Consider the following 24,028-nt stretch of genomic DNA (forward strand, 5'->3'; position numbering starts at 1 on the left):
AGTTTGTCATCCAAACCAGAATACTTTAAGGAGTGAAAGGGAGCACTATTAATAATTATTCTAGGACAACAGACATTAACCAGGACTGTCCCGGCAAGCCAGGATGGATGGTCACCCTACCTAAAGAGATAGTTACCAGAGGGATGTTCAGTATCAAGTTGACAAGTAATAACTAATCTGAGAGACTGAGGGACACTGGAGATCACCTATCAATTTTAGGAATTCTTTTTTTTTCATTAGTATGTTATTGTCTTTTTATTTTTAGAGAGAATCATGTTAAAGTAAAAGAACAGTAAAACTATATTAAATTTTGTTATATAATTCACTAATTTTCTTTGTTCGGCACTCAATGCTAACAAAAGTCTTGAGAAAAACAGGAAATACACGGCAAGATATCTTGTCAGTAAATTTCATACCTTGGAAGACTGACCTATGATCATCAGTTTTCTGCAAATGGTGTAAATGTAAATGGTACCTAGATGAAGAAAAAGACTGTTAACATGTTTAACAGTTAAATAATGGAAATTTTATATTCTAATTTCTGTAGTTTAAATCTATAGTTCCTAAAACAAGTGAAGTTATGAGAAAGTCTGGTAATGGTTAGAGAGTTATAATCATTACAATTTCCTTTGTAACTTGCAGCCAAATCATTAAAAGAACTAATTTGACCATATTTTAAGTACGTTGACATGGGAATCTTTTATCCTCATTTGAAAGGCAGCATAAGTTTTGAAATATATTGAAAAAAATATTTAAGTAGCACAATTTATGCACCCTGTGGTTTTTATTAATTTATATAAAATGCTATTGGTGCCCATGGTTTCTTTATGACTGAAAAACTAAAGATTTATCTCCAAATAAGATTAGGATACATATTTAATCAAAATGGCACAATACTTAACAAGGAAGCTCATGATAATTTAAAAATCAAAACATGTAATAGTTCCCATTTTATTTATTTGCAGTCTCATAATTATATTTACCCCTTTATTAAGGTATGTCCTATAAGCACTCTAGTGAAAAACAGCATTTCCAACTCCTATTTAAGACCATTCAAGTATGATTTTTTTTTTTTTTTTTTTGGTCAGGCCATTAATTAAATGAAAACAGAAGGCTAGAAAACTGGCAGAGCTGGGGCAGGGGTGGGGAACAGCATCACCAGACATCTCTCTATATACAAAGGACATCATCGTGCTATAAACATACCCCAAAGATGGTAATGTGCCTTAAAAAGCATGTAATTATAATGACAAGTAGTCTAAATATTTTCTATAAAATATCTGATCTAAAATTCAGAACCATCCAAATTCAACAATTACGAATCCATGTTCACACTTAAACTTTAAACGCTTCTGAGAAAACAGCATCTGCTCCAAAACACACATCACCTGACTAAAATACACTTGTAAGCATAGCATAATAAACATTAATTACATAAGTCAGTGACAAAAAATAATGAATAAACTTTTAAACACTTGCAGCACCATAAACTTTATGGAGAATGCACTAGGTCCTTAACATTCAAGGACTCAGCCTTCTTAGTGTGACTGCCCCCAGGACATGGGATTAGTTATTTCACGTAAGATTCACTGGGGAAGAAACCACTTGGCTACTAACAGCTCAAGCCCAGCATTCTTATCTCAACTTGGCTTTGTTGACCTCTGCTCTTAATCTTTAAAAATGAAATTGTCTATGTTTCTTTATCTTAAAAGTCACCAAGTAAGGATACCCACAGCCAAATCATGCCTCCCCGCAGAACATGTGATTCAGGTGTAAGCCAGGAGCCTGTATTAAACATGTCAGTAACAGGAAGTGGGGAATTTCAGAAGACCTCAGGAGACTGCCCTCAAGAATGACAAGGGCCCTCTGTATTTTTAAAATGAGATTTTAACCTTTCCAGACCTAATATGTCCTGACTATAACTGAATCCTTCTTTGATGGTTTAGGATCTTGGCATGGCCCATGAATTCCCACTACAGAAGCCTGACAGAGAGAGTAAATGACATGAAATGGAACACAGGTTGAATCTTTACAATCTCGGGATATCTCTGGAAGTTTGTTTTGTTTTATTTTTAACCAAATCCCTAATACGAGTATATTGCCTTGTCATGTGACTCCTTTTCATCAAAGATGGCCACCACCAAAATAATCCAGCTATGTGAGGGTTGAATGAGTTGGGTTCAGGTTGGTTGTGAAGTAAGGTATTATGTAATAGTCATACACTCAGTTAGTCTGTGAAAGAACCAAAACTGGTTAACTATCTTAAGAAACCAAGAGAGTGTATTTGTTAATAGTCAATTAAAAGCAAAGAGAATCGGTATTAATGTCTAACAGAAAAGGTGAAATGCTTTTTGATAAATTGACAGTAGGTCAATTTATTTTTCATTACTCAAACGCCAAACTTTAAAAACTACAAGGTCTTTGCATTTGTTAATCCCCCAGTCGGAATGCCCTCCCCCGAAATATCCAGATGTCTCAGTCAGGTGTTTACTCAAGTGTCATCTCAGTGAGGCCTTCCCTGACCATTCTGTTTAAAATAGCAGCTCAGCCCCAGCCCAACCTCGGCTCTCCCTATCCCCTTCTTAGCTTTATTTTTCTCCGTAGTACTCATCGCTATCTGACACACCATTTAATTTTTGTTTGTTTATCATCTCCCTGAAGCATTATGTAAGCATGAGAACAGAGTTTTTGTCTATTGTCCTCTCCTGTGTCCCTAGCACTTAGAACAATGTCTGGCACTTGATAACTTTGAGGAACAGGAACAGTAATTAGCAAAACTAAGTATATGCATCTTCCACAACCCAGCAATCCTACTCCTGGACAAAAATCCCAGAAAACTCTTAACACAGGATTATAAAAGGACACACATAAGAATATTCATCACAGGGCGCCTGGGTGGCTCAGTTGGTTAAGCGACTGCCTTCGGCTCAGGTCATGATCCTGGAGTCCCTGGATCGAGTCCCGCATCAGGCTCCCTGCTCAGCGGGGAGCCTGCTTCTCCCTCTGACCCTCCCCCCTCTCATGTGCTCTCTCTCTCTGTCTCTCTCTCTCAAATAAATAAATAAAATCTTAAAAAAAAAAAAAAAGAATATTCATCACAGAATCATTTGTGCAATTATAGAGGTAGGGCAAGCCAGGTGCCCATCTCGAGGGGTGTATGGATATCTGGAATACAATTCAAGAGGCAGAATTAACGAACTAGATTTACATATAGGAAACTCGTTCTGTTCTAAAACCATGGTATTGAGTAAAAAAATATTTAGGAAACAGAATAAAATCCAGAGCATGACCATATGTATAAAAAAGCACACACCAAATAAAGGTATATAGAAGGTACAGAAATTGGTGTGTTGTTTTGTTTTTAGAATATTGGGATTTCTCGCATGTGATCTTAAATAGACTGCAGACAGGGAATTATTCCACCTCTCAAGCAAGGCCCAACTGCAGGCCCCAACCCTCAGGCCTACCACTCCTTCCTGAGCACAGAACCTCTGGTCCTGCTCAGTCCCTGCCAAGATATGTGAGCAACTCAGGGGGAAGGACGGCAATGGCTACTCAGGGAATCACAGATCTTCTTGAGGATGATCAGGCAAAAAAGCTTAATAGTCACTGGACTGAAAATTTCTTCCAAAATCAGCCTCATCTCAGGCAGCAAATGTAAGGTCCAATTTCAATCAAAATGTCAAAAAAAAATTACTTGGGGAGGAGGAGGAGGGAAAGGGCTAGGAAATGTACTTTCAGTTGCCATGGATGAGGGAAAATCCAATATGTTTTCTTTCAAGTTATTTTGTCCTGGTCTTACACACATAGAACACACTGTCATTTTCCTTTTAAGAAATTATCCAGAGATCAATATAGTAGGTGACTGACTATAACTTTAAAAAGAATTTAAATTGAATTTAAGTTGTAACTCCTTAAAGAGAAAAGCTGATGCTGTATTTTGATATGATTCATTTCACAAGACAAATATAATGCATATATGTATATCTGTATCTATACAATGTAGATATGTATATAAATACACCATACACACATACATACACATACATTCTCAAAGCTCCTCTCTCAAAAGCAAGTAGGAGGAGAAGGTTGATAGGTAAAAAGCAATAGTCACTGGACAAAGTATTTGAGGAAAGGACCAATAAATGGATGATGCTTAGAACCAATCTAACCTGCAGCAGTCCTTTGATCCTTTTCCACCTATATTTATTTATTAACCATGGCCCCTACTTCTTCATACCTGAAACTGACTATCCCCACAGGCTCTGACCCTCCCTTGAGCAGGAAGCCCAAAGACATGCTTTTCCTGCTTATGAGGACAAACAAAAATATAAAAAAGACAAAAACAAAATCCCCATAATCATCCTATTATGAAATGAATGGGTTTTTTTAAAAGAAATTATTTATTTATATTTGAAGACATTTTTTAGAATTTGGATATGTAATTTGGTTTTTTGGGGTTTTTAAATTTTTATTTACATTCTAGTTAGTTAACATACAGTGTAATATTAGTTTCAGGAGTAGAATTTAGTGATTCATCACTTACATGTAACACCCAGTGCTCAACACAAGTGCCTTCCTTAATACCCATCACCCATTTAGCCAAGATAGTCAATCAAATTACGATCAAACTTGGCATTTAAATAACCTCCTGAAAGTCATGATGAGAAATAGAAGACATTGGCACGTACCATTAAAGATAATCCAGCAAAGGTGTTCCTGTGGCAAAGCCAGCTGCATGATAAGTCTTAAGGAGGACAAAATATGCAGACACTGGCTCACAGAGTCTTTATTCTTCAGGTTCACATCATTGTCACAAACCAGCTCATAGTTGCAAATATTTTTGCCACTTAAAGCATGAAACTGAAACATAGGGAAAATATAAATAAGAATATAAATAAGGTTCATGCAACCTAGAAAAGCATTTCTTAAAATGTGAAAAAATAAAATAGAAATGATTCTGTTTAAATAGCTTATATACTGCTATAGACTGAATGTTTGTGTCCCCCACCAATTGTATATATTGAAACCTAATCCCTAGTGTGATGGTATTTGGATGTGAGGTCTTTAAGAAGAGACTGTCATGAAGGTGGAGCTTTCATGAACGAGATTAGTGCCCTCATAAAAGAGAACCCCAAAGAGCTCCCTACTGCCTTCTACCATGTGAGGACACAGAGAGAGGAGAGCCATCTACGAAGCAGGAAGTGGGCCCTCACCAGACACCAAACCTTCTAGCACCTTAACCTTGTGGTTCCCAGCCTCCGGAACTGAGAGAAATAAGTGTTATTTAGACCATCCAGTCTATGGATTTTTGTTATAACAGCCCTCAAGGACTAAGACATACGGAAACAAATGTGGTAAAAGAGGTTTCTTCAAAGCATCCATTTAGTTAGGCTTACTTGTCCTTAGTCATAAAAATTTCAAAAGCCAAAAAAGGTACAAATTCTATTTCCAACAATACAGAATTGAATCACATTTTGTAAACCCTCCTCGTAGTATTTTAACTTCTTAATCTGGATGCAATTATTACCATTTACATAATTCATTCAGTAAATGTTTGTTGTGCACCTCTATTTGTCACACTCTGCTAAGCAATAGGGACTCAAGGATGAAGAAGATGTGGCCCCTGCTCTTGGGCAGAAGGAAAAGCATTCCAGGCACAGGCAATGTCAGGAATGCTTAAAGTGGCTGCTGTGGTCACTGAATTGAAAGTCCTTTATAAGTTTGGGTAAAAAGGCTTAAAATAAAGAGATTAGGGGTGCCTGGCTGGCTCAGTTGGAAGAGCATTCAACTATTGATCTTGGAGTCATGAGTTCCAGCCCCATGTTAGGTGTAGAGATTACTACAAAAAATCAGCTTTGGGGCTCCCAGCTGGCTCAGTTGGTGGAGCATGCCACTCCTGATCTCAGGGTCATCAAGTTTGAGCCCCAAGTAGGTGTAGAGATTACTTAAAAATAAAATCTTTAAAAAGAGAGAGAGAGATTAGGCTATTAAGGTGGTACATGGTCAGAACATGGAGTGCATTCCATATCATTCCAAGAAATATGGACTTTAGCCAAAGGAGAAAGTCAAAGGGCAGTGGAATAAAATGATTTGATCTATAATTCAGAAGTTTAGAAGTTAATTCTGACAGAAGTGTGGAAGATGAAAAGCAGAGGATGGGCACAAAGCTACAAGCAGGGAAACTAGGAGAGATCAAAGGCCTTTGAGGTAGTCCAGAGATACCAGGGTCCTGAAATGGGTGATGGAATCAGGGATGAAGAGGAAGAAAAGTTTTTTTTTTAAGATTTTATTTGAGAGAGCATGAGCACATGTGTGCATGCTCAAGGGGCACCTGGGTGGCTCAGTCGTTACGCAAATGCCTCCGGCTCAGGTCATGATCCCAGGGCCCTGGGATCAAGCCCCGCATCAGGCTCCTTGCTCAGCAGGGAGCCTGCTTTTCCCTCTCCTCCTGGCTTGTACTCTCTCACTATCTCTCCTTCTCTCTCTCTTAAATAAAATCTTAAAAAAAAAAAAAAAATGGGGTGGGGGAGGGGCAGAGGGAGAGGAAGAATCCTAAGCAGACCCCACACTGAGTGCAGAGCCTGATGTGGCGCTCAATCCCAGGACTGGCGACCATAACCCCAGCAGACACCAAGAGTCAGATGCCCAACCAACTTTGCCACGCAGGCACACCGCAAAAGGAAAAATTTAAGTTTTGTCTGATTCAATGGGTTTTATAATTTTTTTTTAATATTTTATTGATTTGAGAGAGAGAAAGTGAGTGAGAGAGAGAGAGAGAGCATGAGTCGGGGAAGGGGCAGAGGGAGAATCAGACTCCCTGCTGAGCAGGGAGCCCGATGTGGGGCTTGATCCCAGGACCCTGGGATCATGACCTGAGCAGAAGGCAGACACTTGACTGAGTGACCCAGGCGCCCCGCAAGTCCGTGGGATTTAGATGTGGGAGGTAAGAGAGAGAAAGCGGTCTAGAGTAGTTGGGTGAGGCTGGTGCCAATTATGGAGGAAAGGGAATGAGTTCAGTTTAGGATATGTGGAGTGTGAGATGGTCGTGACATAAATCTCAGAAGAGAGATTTTGGCCAGAGAATCATCACTACTGCTAAAGCTGTGGGAGTGCACACACAATAGCACAAATGGGCCTTCTTCGACTACATGGGATTTCCCACTGGGATACATGTATACTATTCCTAGCATCATATTTTTTTAGTGTCTGGCCCTATTCTAAGTCTTTTATTATCTCAGCAATCTTAAAACAATCCTTTGAGGTAAGTCTTATAATTCTTTCGGTTTTACAGATGAGGAAACTAAGACACAAAGAAATTACATGACTTCTCTGGTGTCCCAACTTTAGGAAGTGGCACAGCAGCTCTTTGCACCCAGGCAGGCTGGCTCTAGAGACCAGATCCTTACCAGCTCTGCCACAATGCCTCCTACAGTCCATACAAGGGGGATCATGAAATAACTGAGTATCTTTGCACACAAATATTTTGACAGTAAATTCTACATTACTGCTTCATCTATGATTTTTATGCATTTAACTCCAGAATCTATTTCTCTAACAAAACTTCTCAAGACCTCTGAGGTCTTCATTGGCCAGTTCCTACTGGACTACATTTTCAATCCATTCATTCTCTTAGTCACTTACTTTATACATATTTATTGAGAAACACAGTGTGCCAGAACCTCAAACTTAGCGTGTAAAAAACCAAATTCTTCATAGTTTTTCATGCCCTTCACAACAGTCCTGCTGGCATACCCTTACATTGGCTTCATTGCTTTACCATCTGCCTCTAGTCTTTGTCCTTCTAATCTATTCAGTGTAGTGCTTCTAGATCAATAATTCTGACTATATCACTTAATTTATTCATTCCCTTAGTAAAGCTTTATTGAGCATCTATTACACACTATTATATCTATTACATGATTATTGTGACACAATCTCCAAAACATCTTTACAAAGTTTAATAAGTGCACTTTCTTATCCATCACGGAAAACATGTATTAAGCAACTTACAGCACACAAGGAAATGCCATGCTAAGCAAATGAAAGACATTTAGAAGCAGTCAACTAAAAAATACATTGCATGGCTAATCATAAACTGTAGCTAAAATAGCTACTGCTTTCATCTTACTGTATGTGCTGCAGTTTTGTCTCCAAAGCCTTTGGGAAAAAGGCAGTTTTTTGTTTTTTGGTTTTTGTTTTGTTTTTAAGATTTTTATTTATTTATTGAGAGAGAGAGAGAATGATAGAGAGAGAGCATGAGAGGGAGGAGGGTCAGAGGGAGAAGCAGACTCCCTGCTGAGCAGGGAGCCCAATGCGGGACTCGATCCCAGGACTCCAGGATCATGACCCGAGCTGAAGGCAGTTGCTTAACCAACTGAGCCACCCAGGCGCCCGGGAAAAAGGCAGTTTTGAACTGATTCACTGTTCTAGGCACTAGATGTTAGAGATTAGAACAGTGCCTGTCCTCATGAAGCTCATATTCTAGAAGGGGAGACAGGCAATAAAAACATAAGCAAATAAATATGTATCTGATGATAATAAGTAATATAAAGAAAAATAAAGCATGAAGTGTAAGAGACCTGAAGGAAGGGATGGATGATCCACACACATATCTAGGATACGAGCTTTCTAGAAGGAGCTCACCAGTGCACTGGTACTAAGCCAGAGAGGCTGGGTGGAAGCAGAATCACACAACAGTACAAGAAAAAAAGACAGGGCCGTGGACCAGGGTGGCACAGGAGGGGACTTAAAAGTCTAAACTCCTAAGCTTTTCATTCAGTGCTCTTCCCAGTGGGATGCCAATTTATATTGCCTGGTATTCTTATTCAGTACTTATGGTACAGCCAAACTGAACTGCTTAATATGCCCCAAACATGTCTTGTGATTTTCTGCTAGTAAACTGTATGTTGTTTCCAAAGCCTTGAATAATCGCCAAGTTTGGAATAACATAGCTTTGGAATCAGACTGATTCGGGCTCAAACACCAACTCTGCCCATTGCTTTATTCCTTTTTATCTTTTTTTTTTTTTTTTAAGATTTTATTTATTTATTTGACAGAGAGAGACACAGCGAAAGCAGGAACACAAGCAGGGGGAGTGCGAGAGGGAGAAGCAGGCTTCCCGCTGAGCAGGGAGCCCGATGTGGGGCTCGATCCCAGGACCCTGGGACCATGACCTGAGCCGAAGGCAGACGCTTAATGACTGAGCCACCCAGGTGCCCCCATTGCTTTATTTCTTAGTCTCTGTTTCCTCATCTGTAAAAGAGGCATTACAGTACCCACCTTCTAGGACTGTAATCAAGCTACAAGAAGACAATTCATATAATGCATACGGAAGAGTATAGCACCTGGTAACCCCTCGTCCAGTGAATCAATGGTAGCAATTAACATAAAAATAATACTGGTATATTAGAAATAAAGCATCACATTTTTTTGTATGAAAAGATCTATGTTTGATCTCCTGAGACACTAGTTAACTAACTGTGCCATTAGCTTTCTTTCTCTCTTTTGTGAAATAAGGGTAATAATAGTTTCTAATTCATAAGGTTATTGAGGATCAAATATGTTTTCCAAAGCACTTTGTAAACTAAAAGCACTCTACAAATATTAGTTATTATATTAATAATAACCATCTGCTGGAAGAATGAGTGATTATTATGACACAATCCCCAAAACATCTTTACAAAGTTTAATAAATGCACTTTCTTATCCATCACGGAAAACATTTATTAAGCAACTTACAGCACACAAGCAAATGCCATGCTAAGCAAATGAAAGACATTTAGAAGCTGTCAACTAAAGAATACATTGCATGGTTAATCATAAATTGTGGCTAAAATAGCTACTGCTTTCATCTTACTGTATGTGCTGCAGTTTTGTCTCCAAAGCCTTTTGGGAAAAAGGCCATTTTGAACTGATTCACGTCTGCTTTGTTCTCATCAAAGTTGATAGTGAACTGCTGAAGATACCTTCCATAGCACTGTAAAAGCGCCAATTTATATTCCTGAAATAGAAAAAGGACTTGATGAAAGTTTCAAAGTATCATTTTGCTTATCATTATTAAAATCCAGTAATAATCAAATTATTCTTAATAGTATCAATGTTGATTATTACTATAACACTCTTTTACTACCACCATTACATTATTACTACCATTACCACTAGCATTTCTGAACACATATTGTGTGACAGACACCGCACTGGGCGCTTCGTGCGCATTATTGCATTAATTCTCCTCCCAACAAGCCGAGATGAGACCAACACGATCTCAAAGATGAGAATATTCACCAGGGTGTGAATAATGATGACATAATAATGAGAATATTCACCAGGGTGTGTGTGGTAATACCTATATATACTCAAAATCCAAAAAATTCATCATCACCATGTCATGGTAATCCACCTACTCAGAGAGGCAGATGAGTTGCATAACTAGTCTTGCTTCTCTGATACCTCCTAAGTTCCAAAAAAGAAAGAAAGGCGGGGTAGGGGAAGGAGGAAGGGTGGGAGAAGAGAAAAGGAGGGAGAAAAGGAGGAAGGAGGGAGAGAGAGAAAGAAGAAAGAAGGCAGGAAGGGAGAGGAGAGGAAAGGCACGCTCTCTCTCTCTCTCTCTCTCTCTCTCTCATCTGTCAACAGTCTCTGAAGCTGCATCAGGACAAATAAAAAAAGCCTGAGCTATTGTTAGTTATTCCTGTTAGTCCTAATTCATGCTTATGTTTCCATTACAAAATCAGGGCTCATTTCTGCAGTGCACAGGGCCCAGCTGACCTGGAGTTTCAGGGCAGGGGAGGTGAGCAGGGCTGTGGATATGAGTCAACTGCACCCCTTTGTCAGTTTCCTCCCCTACAACTGTCTCCAGGGAAAGCAACTATTATAGGTTCACCTGCCTATAGGGTTACCTAGGCCCTTGGAAGTCATCCACAGTCAAACTTTTGTTTCTATTTCTACTGACTTGTTTGTTACTTTTCACTAGTTGATTCTGCATCTTTTCCCTTCTAACTTGGTTCATATGATAAATTCAAATCTAGGTTCAAAACAAGACTATTCCAACAAAATGATCTTTGCTGGAATTAAATAAAACTAAAGAGATTCTAGAACCAAAGGAACAACTCAGGTTCATTTCCAGGAGTCTAAATACCTTTATCAGCCCACTTTCTCATCAATGAAAAGTAGATTAAAAATGTTTTCTTTGTTCCTTTAAGTAAATTTTAAAATATCCTATCTGGGCCTTTCTATCTGAAATATTCTAAATCCTTAGCCACTACCCAGCTTGAACTTGCTTTATCAACTTCTAACATGGTCTTCCCTCCTCCCTCCACCAATATCTGCTCCACCCACCTGAATACTCTACAAACAACACCAAACTGTGCTGTGTATCACCAGCCTCTTATATTGAGGAGAAGCATAAAAACAGATGGGACACTCTTCTAATGCTTGTCAAAACAGTTATCCCACTTCACATGAATATAGGTCACAAGTTGGATCTTGTCCATCAGTTTTTTTGTTTGTTTTCTGTAGTTTTCCTATAGAGAAACTTTTTTTCTATAGTTTTTCTTTATTTTTAAGTTTCTAAGAACTATGGTCCAATTACACGAAGCTAAGCTGATGCTCTAATTTTGGCAGCAGACAATAGATCGTCCTCATTTGAAATTTCCTCCACATCTCATCCTCCATTTGGTAAATTTCCCCCTCAAACCACCCCCCCAAAAAAAGAAAAGAAAAATAAATTCAAGTCCAGAAAATAGAAATGGAGGAGGAAAATGAAGCTGAAAAACTGAAAATCAAGAAAACATTGAAAATGGCCTAAAAACCGTCAGTCCAAGGATTCTAAATGTGTCAAACATTCATATTTAACTCAGAATAATTTGGGCCTATGCCAGAGCTTAAGGGAAAAACTTATATGACTGTTAACCGAAAACCCAGCCATGGTGTGGTCTTACTGAACCAAGTCCACAAGTCCACAGCAATCCAAGACCTGGGCACTGACAGGAACTAGAAATCTGGCACAAGCTCAGTTTGGACTACAATACTAAGCAAGAAACAGGGCACGTAAGGAATGACTGCTATAATTACATATGGCAAAACATTAAGGAGTTGAAAGTCATTAAAACAGGGCACTGGGAACCAGACAACATAGCAGCAAGGCCAGGAACCCATGAAAGTTGTCACTGGGCAAGGTCAGCCATGTGAAAAACAACAGGAAGTGGTGTCTGGGCTCCTTTGTATGAGGTAGGAACATGATGACTCAGCATTTCCTGTTGGGCACCTACCACACCCTCTGTTAACTAGGGGCTGTGAGCCTGCCCAACCCCAGCCAGTTGTCTTTCCGTTCAGGAATCTCTCACCTCTGGAGAATCTGAACTACAAAATTAAAAAACAAACACTTTTTTGGTTATGGTGCCTCATTAACATTTGTAGCATTCATTCATATTTTTCTACGAAAAAAATCAAATCATGTAAAATAGGAATGGTATCAAACCAAATAATAATTAGCCAAGTCAGCTTCATGTAGGCCCTTTTTATTCCAGAGGCACTTACTTTCATTTCACAAAGGCTATCGCCAACCTTCAGAAGCTTTTCATTGTAATAGGCAGCTGGCAGCCGGGGGGCATATTTGGTCCAGATATTAAACAAAGAGGTGGCGCTGTAAAAGTCATAAAATAAAATTATATCTTCAAAGTCAGCAAGAAACCTCAATTAATTAGCAAACAATCCTTAAAAACTTATTTTGTGCTGTCTTTCCAATGTGCCTTACTGTCAACGTCTAATTACTACTAAATACTGTTAAAATTATTGCTTCCTTTATGCCAAACACTGATCGAAGCTCTTTTTTTTTTTTTTTAAAGATTTTACTTATTCATTTGAGAGAGAGAGTGAGCAAGAGAGCACAAGCAGGAGGAGGGGCAGAGGGAGAGGGAAAAGCAGACTCCCCGCCCTGAGCAGGGAACCCTGCTCCATCCCAGGACCCGGGGATCATGACCTAAGCCAAAGGCAGATGCTTAACGACTGAGCCACCCAGGCGCCCCTGATCAAATTTCCTCATATTCATTTTTTAAAACAGATTTTACTTTTTAGAGTAGTTTTAAGTTCACAGAAAAATTGAGCAAAAGGTATGGAGATTCCCCATATACTGCATGCCCCACACAAATGCACAGCCTTTCCCCCACCCCCTTATCAACATACCCCACCAGAGTGGTATATTTGTTACAACTCATGAACCTACATTGACACATCATTATCACCCAGTATCTACAGTTTATTTTAGGGTTTACTCTTAATGTTATACATCCTATGGGTCTGGGAAAATGTATAATGATGGGAACCCATCATTATGCTATATGACACAAAGTAGTTTCACTGCCCTAAAAATCTTCTGTGCTCTGCCTACGTATCCCTCTCTCTCCCTTAACCCCAGGCAACCACTGATCTTTTTATTATCCCCATAGTTTTTGCCTTTTTCAAAATGCCATGTAGTTGGAACATACAGCATGTAGCCTTTTCAGACTGGCTTCTTTCACTTAGTAATACGCATTTAACATTTCTCTGTGTTTTTTCATGGCTTGATAGCTCCTTTCCTTTTAATGCTTAATAATATTCCCTTGCCTACATATACCACATTTTATTTATCCCTTCACTTACTGAAGGGTATCTTGTTTGCTTTCAAGTTGTGGCAACTGGAGTAAAGCCGCTATCAACATCCATGTGCAGATTTTTGTATAGGCATAAGTTTTCAACTCCTTTGGGTAATCCCCGGGGTCCTGGGATTGAGGCCCACATTGGGGCTCCCTACTCAGCGGGGAGCCTGCTTCTCCCTCTGCCTGTTGCTCGCCCTGCTTGTGCTCTCTCTCTCTGACAAATAAATAAAATCTTTAAAAAAAAAAAATAAAACTCTTAAAAAAAAAAAAAAAAAGAGTATGCTTAGTTTTGTAAGAAACCACCAAACTGTCTTCCAAAGTGGTTGTACCAGTTTGCATCCCACCAGCAATGAATGAGGACTCCCTGTTGCTCCACATCCTCCCTTCATTTGGTGATGTCAGTGCTCTGGATTTGGGCCATTCCAATAGGTGTGTAATGGTATCTCATTGTTTTAATTTTCATCTTCTTAATGATATATGTTGGGGAGCATCTTTTCATATGTTTATTTGCCACTTGTATTACCTTCTTTGATGAGGTGTCTGTTAAAGTCTTTGACCCATTTTTTTAAATCAGGTTGTTTGTTTTCTTACTGTTGAAAGAGTTCTTTGTATATTTTGGGTAACGGTCCTTTATCAGGTATGTCTTTGGCAAATATTTTCTCCCAGTTTATGGCTTGTCTTTTCATTTTCTTGATGGTGTCTTTCACAAAGCAGAGACTTTTAATTTTAATGAAGTCCTGCTTATCAATTCTTTTCTCCTGGACTGTGGCTTTGGTGTCATATCGGAAAAGTCATTGTCAAACCCAAAGTCATCTAGATTTCTCCTATGTTATCTTTTAAGAGTTCCATAGAATTTTACATTTAGGTTTGCGATCCATTTTGAGTTAATTTTTGTGAAGGGTGTAAGGTCTGTGCTGAGATTGTTTTGCATGTGGATGTCCAGTTGTCCCAGCACCATTTGTTAAGAAGACTACCTTTGCTCCATTGTATTGCCTTTCCTCCTTTGTCAAAGATGAGTTGATTACATCGAGGGTCTATTTCTGGGCTCTCTGTTCGGTCCCATTGATGTATTTGCTCATTCTTTCACTGATACCACACTGTCTTGATTACTGTAGCTTTAGAGGAAGTCTTGAAGTCAGTCTTCCAAATTTGTTCTCCTCCAATATTGTGTTGGCTATTCTGGGTCTTACGCCACATGCATTTTTGTTTTCATTTCATTTCCACAACAACCCTGAGATAGGTAGTATCAATTTCCAGGTGTATAGTTGATGACATGGAGGCTCAGTGCATCCATGATCTTAACTAGTATATTACTGGGCCTTCCTGTCCTCTGGAATGTAAACTATCTGAGGGCAAGGACTTGGACTATGTTATTCATTGCCCAGCCTCAAGAGTAGTGAATATCCGGGGCGCCTGGGTGGCTCAGTTGGTTAAGCGACTGCCTTCGGCTCAGGTCATGATCCTGGAGTCCCGGGATCGAGTCCCGCATCGGGCTCCCTGCTTGGCAGGGAGTCTGCTTCTCCCTCTGACCCTCCTCCCTCTCATGCTCTCTGTCTCTCATTCTCTCTCTCTCAAATAAATAAATAAAATCTTTAAAAAAAAAAAAAGAGTAGTGAATATCTAGTATATACATGTTCTCAATAATTATTTGTTGAAAGAATGAATGAATACATAAATGACTAGGAAAAAAAATTCCTTGTTCTTGTTTTCTTTTTTTCCGTAAAGAGTTCAGGGATTTCACTATCCAGTCAGTCCATTAGGGTTCTGTTTCTTTCCACCAAGTAAACAAAAATAAAACATACAGTATTCTCAACATGGTTTCTAATTAGTTTCAAAGGGTAGCAGATCACTGCTTATTTTGTTCATTCATTTAGTTAATTAACATTTACTCCTTCCCTCTCTCAGAAATTATAAATGCCTCTAGGAAAACTCCAAATTTCCTTTAACAGTTGTCCAAGCCTATTTCATAAATTTCTAGATGAGGACAGTGTTATGTACTGAATGAGTGTGTCCCCTTGAAATTTTTTTGTTGAAGTCCTAACCCACAGTGTGGCTGTATTTGGAAAAGGGTACTCTAAGGAAATAATTAAGGTTAAATGAGGTCATAAGGGTGGGGCCCTGGTCTGATGGCATTAATGCCCATCTAAGAAGAACACCAGAGAACTCTCTTTCTCTCTCTCTTTCTTTGTACTTGCTCAGAGGCAAGGCTATGTGAAGACCAAGTGGTCCTCTACAAGCCAGGAAGAGTGCTTTCACCAGAAACTGACCCTGCAAGAACCTGATCTGGGACTTCTAGTCTCCAGAACTGTGAGAAAATAAATTTATGTTGTTTAAGCCACCCAGACTATGGTGTTTTGTTATGGCAGCAAACCGACTAATTTATAATTACTAATTAGTAACTAATAGCCCAAATTGACTAATACAGGTAGGAATGTAAACTTAGGGACTGAAGATGGCTCTAGTACTTATGATGTATATGTTGGGATATTATCAGAACAACCTCAACAGAAACATGTCGATTGATTCATTCAAATAATTTTGTTTAATTCATTCAAATAATTAAATGATATTTAGTTACAAGGGAGGGGTAGGGGACAGGATATTCTTGCCTTCTTCGACTGATGAGTAATACTTTAGGATATGAAAATATATACATGTACCAAGTAGTAAATAACCATGCCCAAAAAATTGTGTGGGAAATACAGCCATAGAAATTTTAAAAGGAAGAGGTTTTTTGGTTTAGGCTTTTTTGTTTTTTGTTTTTCTTAACCTTTTCACTCTCATTTGCTGCTTTCATGAAATGTCACAGTATTAGAATAAATATAATGAATCTCAAAAAGTCAGCAAGTCTTGCTAGAATTCTTAAATTATGTAGACAAAAGACTTAATTCTTTCAAACCTTAAAGATGAGATAATGATGACTATGTTTATTACTCATAAAAGAAAAATACCAGCTTTGTTAAATCAATGAAGGTTATATAATGAGATAATTTTTTTTTAAGTGAACTTTAAGTTCAAGTTAAGACTGCTCACTGGGAATGACTTACATAATGATTAAACAAGGAAAATATAACATACACTACATAATGTGCATCATTTAAGAAAACGTTAATACCCTTTGGATTGCTGACTTATTATAGCTGCTGCTGGATAGTTAGAATTCTCTAAAATAGAAAATTGTAAATGATATCTAAATCTCATGTGGTTATAACAAAAAGCATACCTTTAAAAAAAAATCTATCATATTCCGAATTTAATAACATTGCCAATATGATCAAACTCTATATTTTAGATCCTGTGAATGTTTATGCTTACGTAAATTCCTATAGTTACAAAAAAATTTTTGATTTTAAAAAATAACCATCTCTCAAATACGTTATAAAAGCAAATCCTACCTCCTGTATTCTTAACTGGCCACCACATTGTCATTCTTACTCCACTTGGACAAGATTATATAAATATGTATATATAATATTAAATAAGGTTAATCCCTTGCCCAAAACTACCCAATGCTTTCCCACTGCATTTGGAATAAAGGCAAACTGTGTAAAAGGCCTCTAAAACCTTCCATAGCCCTACCTATGTCTCTAACCTCACCTCACACCACTGCACCCACACTCACTAAGCTATGCTTAATGGGCTTCTGTACATTCCTCCCAAGTCTCTGGCTCTTTCCTGCCAAGATCTTCCCACATGCTTGTTCCCTCTGTTTATCCTCTCTCCTTGCCTGGTATCCTTCTAATCTCAGCTTAATGTCACCTCCCTCACCATTAGCTTGAAAGTAGGTCCGTGCTATGTGCTCTTTGAGCCGCTGCTCAAGTGTCACCTATTGTGACCACATTACTGAAAATTGCAATCTCGGGCGCCTGGGTGGCTCAGTCGTTGAGCGTCTGCCTTCGACTCAGGTCATGATCCCAGGGTCCTGGGATTGAGTCCCACATCGGGCTCCCTGCTCTGCGGGAAGCCTGCTTCTCCCTCTCCCATTCCCCCTGCTTGTGTTCCTGCTCTCGCTATGTCTCTCTCTGTCAAAAAAATAAATAAAATCTTAAAAAAAAAAAAAAAAAGAAAATTGCAATCTCCTCTCTCCCACTCCATAACCCTTCCTCTCTTTAGTTTTCTCCCTAGCATTTGTCACTTTCTAGGTTACCATAAAGTGAACTTATTTCATATGTTTATTGCCTACCTCCTCCTCTAGAATATAAGCACCAGGAAGGCAGGGCTCTTTATCTGATTCACTGGTGGATCCCCAACCCCTAGTACAATGCCTGGCACATGTAAGTGCTCAGTAGCTTCTTCCTTCATAGCACCTGTTGTTTGTATATTGACTTAATGACTCACTGAAAGCTTCTCTCTCTCTCTGTCTCTCTAGACTATAAACTCCATGAGCACAGATTCCCTATCTATTTTGTTCACCACTATATAACCTATGGTTAGTGCAATGCTGGGCACAGAGTACACATTCAATAAAAGTTGTTGTGTAAATAAATAAATACCTAAAATGTGTGAGAGGTTAGATTGCTAAGGTCCATGTCAATCGTTAAGGTTTGTGATTCTCTTATAGTCTCTTTAAAGATGAAACAGATACTCGACTTACGAACTGGCCCAGGTCTACTTTCCCATATATAACATTAACTATTATTGAAAATACAAGGATAATAATCCTTGAATTCTTTCAATACCAAATACTCAATGAAAGTTTGCTCTAGGGGCACATGGGTGGGTCAGTCAGTTAAGCGGCTGCCTTCGGCTCAGGTCATGATCTCAGGATCCTGGGATCGAGCCCCACATCAGGCTCTCTGCTCAGCGGGGAGTCTGCTTCTCCCTCTCTCTCTCTGCCTCCTCCCCTCCCCCCCACTCATGCTCTCTCTCAAATAAAGAAATAAGAATCTTCAAAAAAAGAAAGAAAGGAAGGAAGAAAGTTCGCTCTATCCCAACCACCAGGCTAGTTGCTAGAGATAGAAAAATGAAAAAGAGACATGTTATCCAAAGTCAGCAGGGACTTCCATTCTAATGGGGGAAACAATAATACACAAGAAAACAAATAAATAAAAAATATAAATGGGTGGCTGAACCTGCATTAAATAGGAAAGGCCACACTCTACAGAGGTAAGAACTGAGCTAAGACCTGAAAGAAAAGAAGGAGCCAGCTATTTGAAAAGCTGAAGATACAACATTTCAAAGGCGGAAGCAAATATAAAGGCCCTGGGATGAAAAAAATAGGATCTGTCTCCCTGGAAAGTCCTGAGAGAGAAGTGAGGGATGGGCTGAGTTGGAAGAGGCAGGCAGGGCCAGATGCTCAGACCCTGGAGCACAGAAGGAGTCTTAAATTTATTCTAACAGCAATAGGAAGCGATAGAGAGTCTTGAGATAGGAGAGTGGGTGGTTGATTTATAAAGGTTACCCTTACGGCTAAAGTGAAGGATAGATTTGAGACTCCAGAGGCTGTGGGGAAAGCACAATCTGGTGGTTTGAACTACAGCGCTGGTCGTGGAAATGGGAAGATAAAGTGCTATCTAAGGCATAAGGGCAGAAATGTTTTAAATATAAATATACATAGCTTAGTAATGCACTTTCCTTGGTCAATTCTCGGTTCTCATCTTACTTGGCCCATTAGCAGGATTTGCCACTGTGAATAGATCATTCCTTCCTACTTTGAAACGGTTTCTCTACCTGACTTCCAGCACACCACACACTTACTGGTTTTCATCCTACCACCCTGGCCACTCCTTACTCTCTGCCACTTTCTTATCTCCTCTACTTGTCAATGTTTCTCCATCTACACTTACTCCCTTAGCTATTAAGTCAAGTGTTATGATTTAAATATCAATAATATGGGGGCACTTGGGTGGCTCAGTCGTTAAGCGTCTGCCAACAGCTCAGGTCATGATCCCAGGGTCCTGGGATCGAGGCCCCCATCGGGCTCCCTGCTCCGCGGGAAGCCTGCTTCTCCCTCTCCCACTCCCCTTGCTTGTGTTCCCTCTCTTGCTGTGTCTCTCTCTGTCAAATAAATTAAATAAATAAATAAATAAATAAATATCAATAATATACTAATCCCAAATGCATATCTCTTTTGACCTCCAGATTTAAATGACCAACTACCTATGCAATAGCTCTGCTTGGATGTTGAATTACATTTCAGTCTTCATATATCTAAAACTAAATTCTTGGGATGCCTGGCTGGTTCAGTCGGTGGAGCATGTGACTCTTGATCTTGGGGATGTGGGTTAGATCCCCACACGGGGTGTAGAGATTACTTAAAAATAAAAAATATATATTTTACAAAAAGAAAACTAAACTCTTGATCTGCCTCTCTCCTACCAGAAACCTGTTCTTCCCACAGTCTCAACCCCATCCCCGGAACCTCACACTTGCCATTCTCCCTTGTGGCCAACTCTTCCTACAGAAATCTTCATCACTTGCTATTATATCTCTTTCTCATCTTTCTCAAAGGCCACTTTTCCCGACTTAATCTGACCATGCTCCCAGACACCCCCATTTTAAATTTCAACACCATATCATATCTTCTATCCCCACACTCTGCTCTAATTTTCTCCCTAGCACTTCTTTCCCTGTAAAATGATTTCTTGACTTGTTTAGTAGCTGTCTGTAGTAACAAAAAATATATGCTTGAGGGTACAAATTGTTCTATCTTTTGTTAATTTGGTGTTTTCCTAGTTCCTAGAATGGTACCTGATATATAGTAGATGTTCAATAAATAGTTAAATGCATTAATGAATAATAAATGTAAGTTAAAACTATTTCTTCATATTAAATACATGAATGAAAAATAAAAGTTGAGATTATTTACTATTCTGGTATTCTTTGACATTTGTCTACATTTGTAATTGTTCGGTTTGCAAGGTATTTTGACTGGGAAAGAAAGATGGTAACATAATCAGGAAAGAACCTTAAAAATAGGAAGTCTGTCGCTCAGTAGTAACATAGGGATAGAACTCCCAAAAAGGCAAACATGTATGCAAAACGAGTACAAAATCAGTAAAAAATCATTGTGACCCTAACAATATAAAAAGGAATTAAAGTATAAAAGGGAATTAAAGTGCACATGTTCACAGAATCACATACTTCGTGGCATCAAGAACTAACTTTTTCAAGAACCTAAGCTACCTCAAAGTTATTTCTTTTTCCTCATACACAAAATTCTACCCACAACATGGAAAGTTGTGAAACCCCTGAGCCCCTGAGCGAGTCAAAAATTTATTGGCATGGAGTAGCTTAGCGACTGGGGAACATTCAGAAGGAATGGTGAGTTATGAAACACTTCTGTGTTGATTTTTATTTTGACCCGAGCAGGTAGCCAGAGTGTAACATTTGCCAGGAATTAAGGACTGTAATAGCGATGAGTCTCCACTTCTTAAACTTTGTTTTTCCCTCCAGGTCCGCAACGCTCACCCAGCTCTGGCATTACCGTGGGCATCCTTAAGGGCATCTCCTCTGGCCCCAAGAGTTGCCCTTCTCCGGCCGGCGCCCTCCCCAGAGCCCTGCCTCTGCTTACCAAAGCCGGTGGAATTCATGCTTCTGTTCCTCCGTTATCGCTAACGCCTTCTTTCTCTTCATAAAGCCTAGTAATTCCCGGATTTCCCTCTCGCAGGAGGCCAGGAGTGGGTTTTTAGCGTCCAGGGGCCCATAAAACACGGCGAGGGGCAATGAGTTCTCGAGGCAGGCGGAGCGAGGCACTGGGCTCGGGGAGCTCTCCTTCGACTCCACGGGCGACTTCGAGAGTGCGTTCGAGGTCGGGGGCGGGGTCGGCGGCGGTCCTGGCGGGGACAGGGATGTGGGAGACAGGTTGAGGGGAGAGGTCGAGGAGGTGCCTAGCGCCGCCATATTGACGAGACCCCGGCCGGCTGGAAGTGTGTGTACACGCGGTTGCCTGGCGACGGTCTCGCGGCAACCAGGCGTCCAGCGCGCTTTCGGGAAAACACAGCGGCCCCTGGAGGGCAAAGGAAGAAAGAACCCGGCCCAGAAAGAAACGACGCTCCTGGGGGCTTTTTTTTTTTTTAATATTTTAATGAAATTGTTATGTCATCTCTTTTCATTACATATTTATTAATACAATATTATTACCAATAATGATCTCTTTTCATTTAACAATTTTTCCTTTAATCTTCATTTATATTTTCTTGTATATTTTCTCATATTTTTATATGAGAAATTTTCTCATTATATTTTCTCATATACAGCAAGGAGAAGCCAAAGGACACTTTTAATACTTGGGATGGAAAATCTTTAGGCAAAATCAGCAAGTTCTTTAAGCACATTTTTTTGTCTTTTTTTTGCCCTGAATCTTCACTGGCACTGCCGTATGACAGAAGAATAGAGAGAAGGTTTTGGACAGAGAGCCAGCGAATAGTAGAGCCAAAAACTTAACGATTACAAATCAGACTATACTCGTTTTCCATTTCGACCACTTAATGATGATAATGGTCATTAATATGTGCCAGGCATTGTCCTAAGCATTTGAAACATAATCTCTCATTTAATCATGATAACAGCTTTACCGCTTAGGGTATTATGAGTATCTCCATTTCACAGTTTAAGAAACCAAAGTTTACAGACCAAGGTCAGAGTAAACTGTAGTGTCAGGGACCAGATCCCAGCCTTCTGACTCCAAAGCCTGTGCTCAAAATGAGTAAGTTTCACTGGCCATCCTCAAAAAAAAAAAAAAAAAAAAATAAGCTTAACAATAAAATAAAAATTAGGAAAATGTAAAAAAAAATTAGGAAAATATCTGACAACCAGTTTAAGAATCAAGTACATGGGGGGCACCTGGGTGGCTCAGTCAGTTAAACCTCTGCCTTGGGCTCAGGTCATGATCCCAGGGTCCCACATGGGGCTACCAGCTCAGCAGGGAGCCTGCTTCTTCCTCTCCCTCTGCCGTTCCCCCTGCTTGTGCTCTCCCATTCTCTCACTCTCTCTCTCAAATAAATAAAATTTTTTAAAAAATTAAGTACATGCAAATGATCCATTCCCTTCCCTCTATTTGTACCTTGAGGTCTGTAACTATGGAGATGATGGCTGTGCTTAACAATTAGGGTTACGTTATAGTTCTTCATTTGTATTTCATCCTTATTATCACTATATTCTAAATTAATAAGCATTTCACTCAACATTAACTGCCGGACATTAATGCACACTAGTGGCTTGAAGTGTTAACTCTCAAAATACTTTTGCATTTTAAACAGAGATTTTAGGAAACTTGCTTCTGATGGAGAAACTATAGGCCTTAAGGAAAATATATGGGGGCAAGGGAAGTTCTTCTTTCCTTACATATTATGGGCAACAGGAAGTTTATTTACTTACTTAAGGTATAAGTTTCTAACTCATAGGGAACTTGCTTGCTTTATAAACTATGCAATGCCAAAAATTATCTAAGAGAAGAAACAGAAATATTTGATGTCTTAGAAAAATAGGTCTTTAACACTGAAAAGTGTTACTGGTTCTGTCACACATAAGAATAAATAAAGATAGTGACCCTAACACCCTGTGAGCCCAATTTCCCACTTAAGAAGCTTATTGGACCACAGCTTGATTTCTTTCAGGTCTGACCTAATTTCTTGCAGGCTCTGTGGGCCTGTGCTAATTTATGAGGCTGGCCTAATATATCATGTGTACTGTACTCTAATATTCTTTGAAGGAAAATGATCTTTTGCTCTTCAAGACAGGTAATTATGACCCAAGAACCTTCTTGGCAGGCAGTGAGGTACCTTCACACCTCACTGTAGGAGTTCAATTCTCCAGTCAGGATAGACAAATCATTCTTCGATTAAGATTTTATCTTGTCTCTAAGTGAGCAGTAAAAATGTTAAGACCTTGAAGAATTTAGGCCTAAAGAAGTAATTCATTCTTGGGGCATTTACAAAAAGTATTAAGAGAGCTTTTATATAAAAAAAAAACAAACAGCTTGGTAAATTCTTTCTCTTCTCATCTTCTCCTTGTTCTCACATAACAGACTTGGCTATTTTAGATCAAAAGCTGATGTAATCTGCCACTGAGTACTACCTATTATATTGACGAAAGTGAAACTGCAGGATAAAATTAAATTAAAGTGGTCAAAGAGGAGGAAGGAAAAGAAAAATAAAACAGATGAACTGGGGTTTTTTCCCCTGATCTGTCTGCTCTCACAAACAACCTTACTAAGAGTGCAGGCACTTACATTTCAATGTCACTGGTAAAAGAAAATGTGACTTATTAAATTCAGATACTTGAATTATGCATCTTAGTCACAGCATTGCTTCATAGTCATTTTCTTCCTTGCAAATACAAAGTTGACAATGCTTCACTTGCCATAGTTTTTAAAAGCTTGCCTGAATATTTAAATGGCTGCCGTACTCTGAATCATCGTCGTGCTAAGATGGAAGCTTCCATTTTGTTCAGTT

At 39.2% G+C, this 24,028-nt stretch overlaps 1 protein-coding gene across 1 annotated transcript in view; it reads right to left on the reverse strand.

The window, feature by feature from the left end:
* The window catches only part of CFAP54 (cilia and flagella associated protein 54), a 294,732-nt gene extending 273,256 nt beyond the window's left edge, over window positions 1-21,476 (reverse strand). Inside the window, 5 exon segments of the mRNA XM_044914733.1 lie at window positions 417-475; window positions 4,692-4,863; window positions 9,860-10,003; window positions 12,538-12,643; window positions 21,148-21,476. Of these exon segments, the coding sequence (XP_044770668.1) occupies window positions 417-475; window positions 4,692-4,863; window positions 9,860-10,003; window positions 12,538-12,643; window positions 21,148-21,476 (810 nt within the window).
* Between the last annotated feature and the right edge of the window lie 2,552 nt (window positions 21,477-24,028).

This window comes from Neomonachus schauinslandi, chromosome 5 (genome assembly GCF_002201575.2).
Source record: "Neomonachus schauinslandi chromosome 5, ASM220157v2, whole genome shotgun sequence".
NCBI classification, from domain to species: Eukaryota; Metazoa; Chordata; class Mammalia; order Carnivora; family Phocidae; genus Neomonachus; species Neomonachus schauinslandi.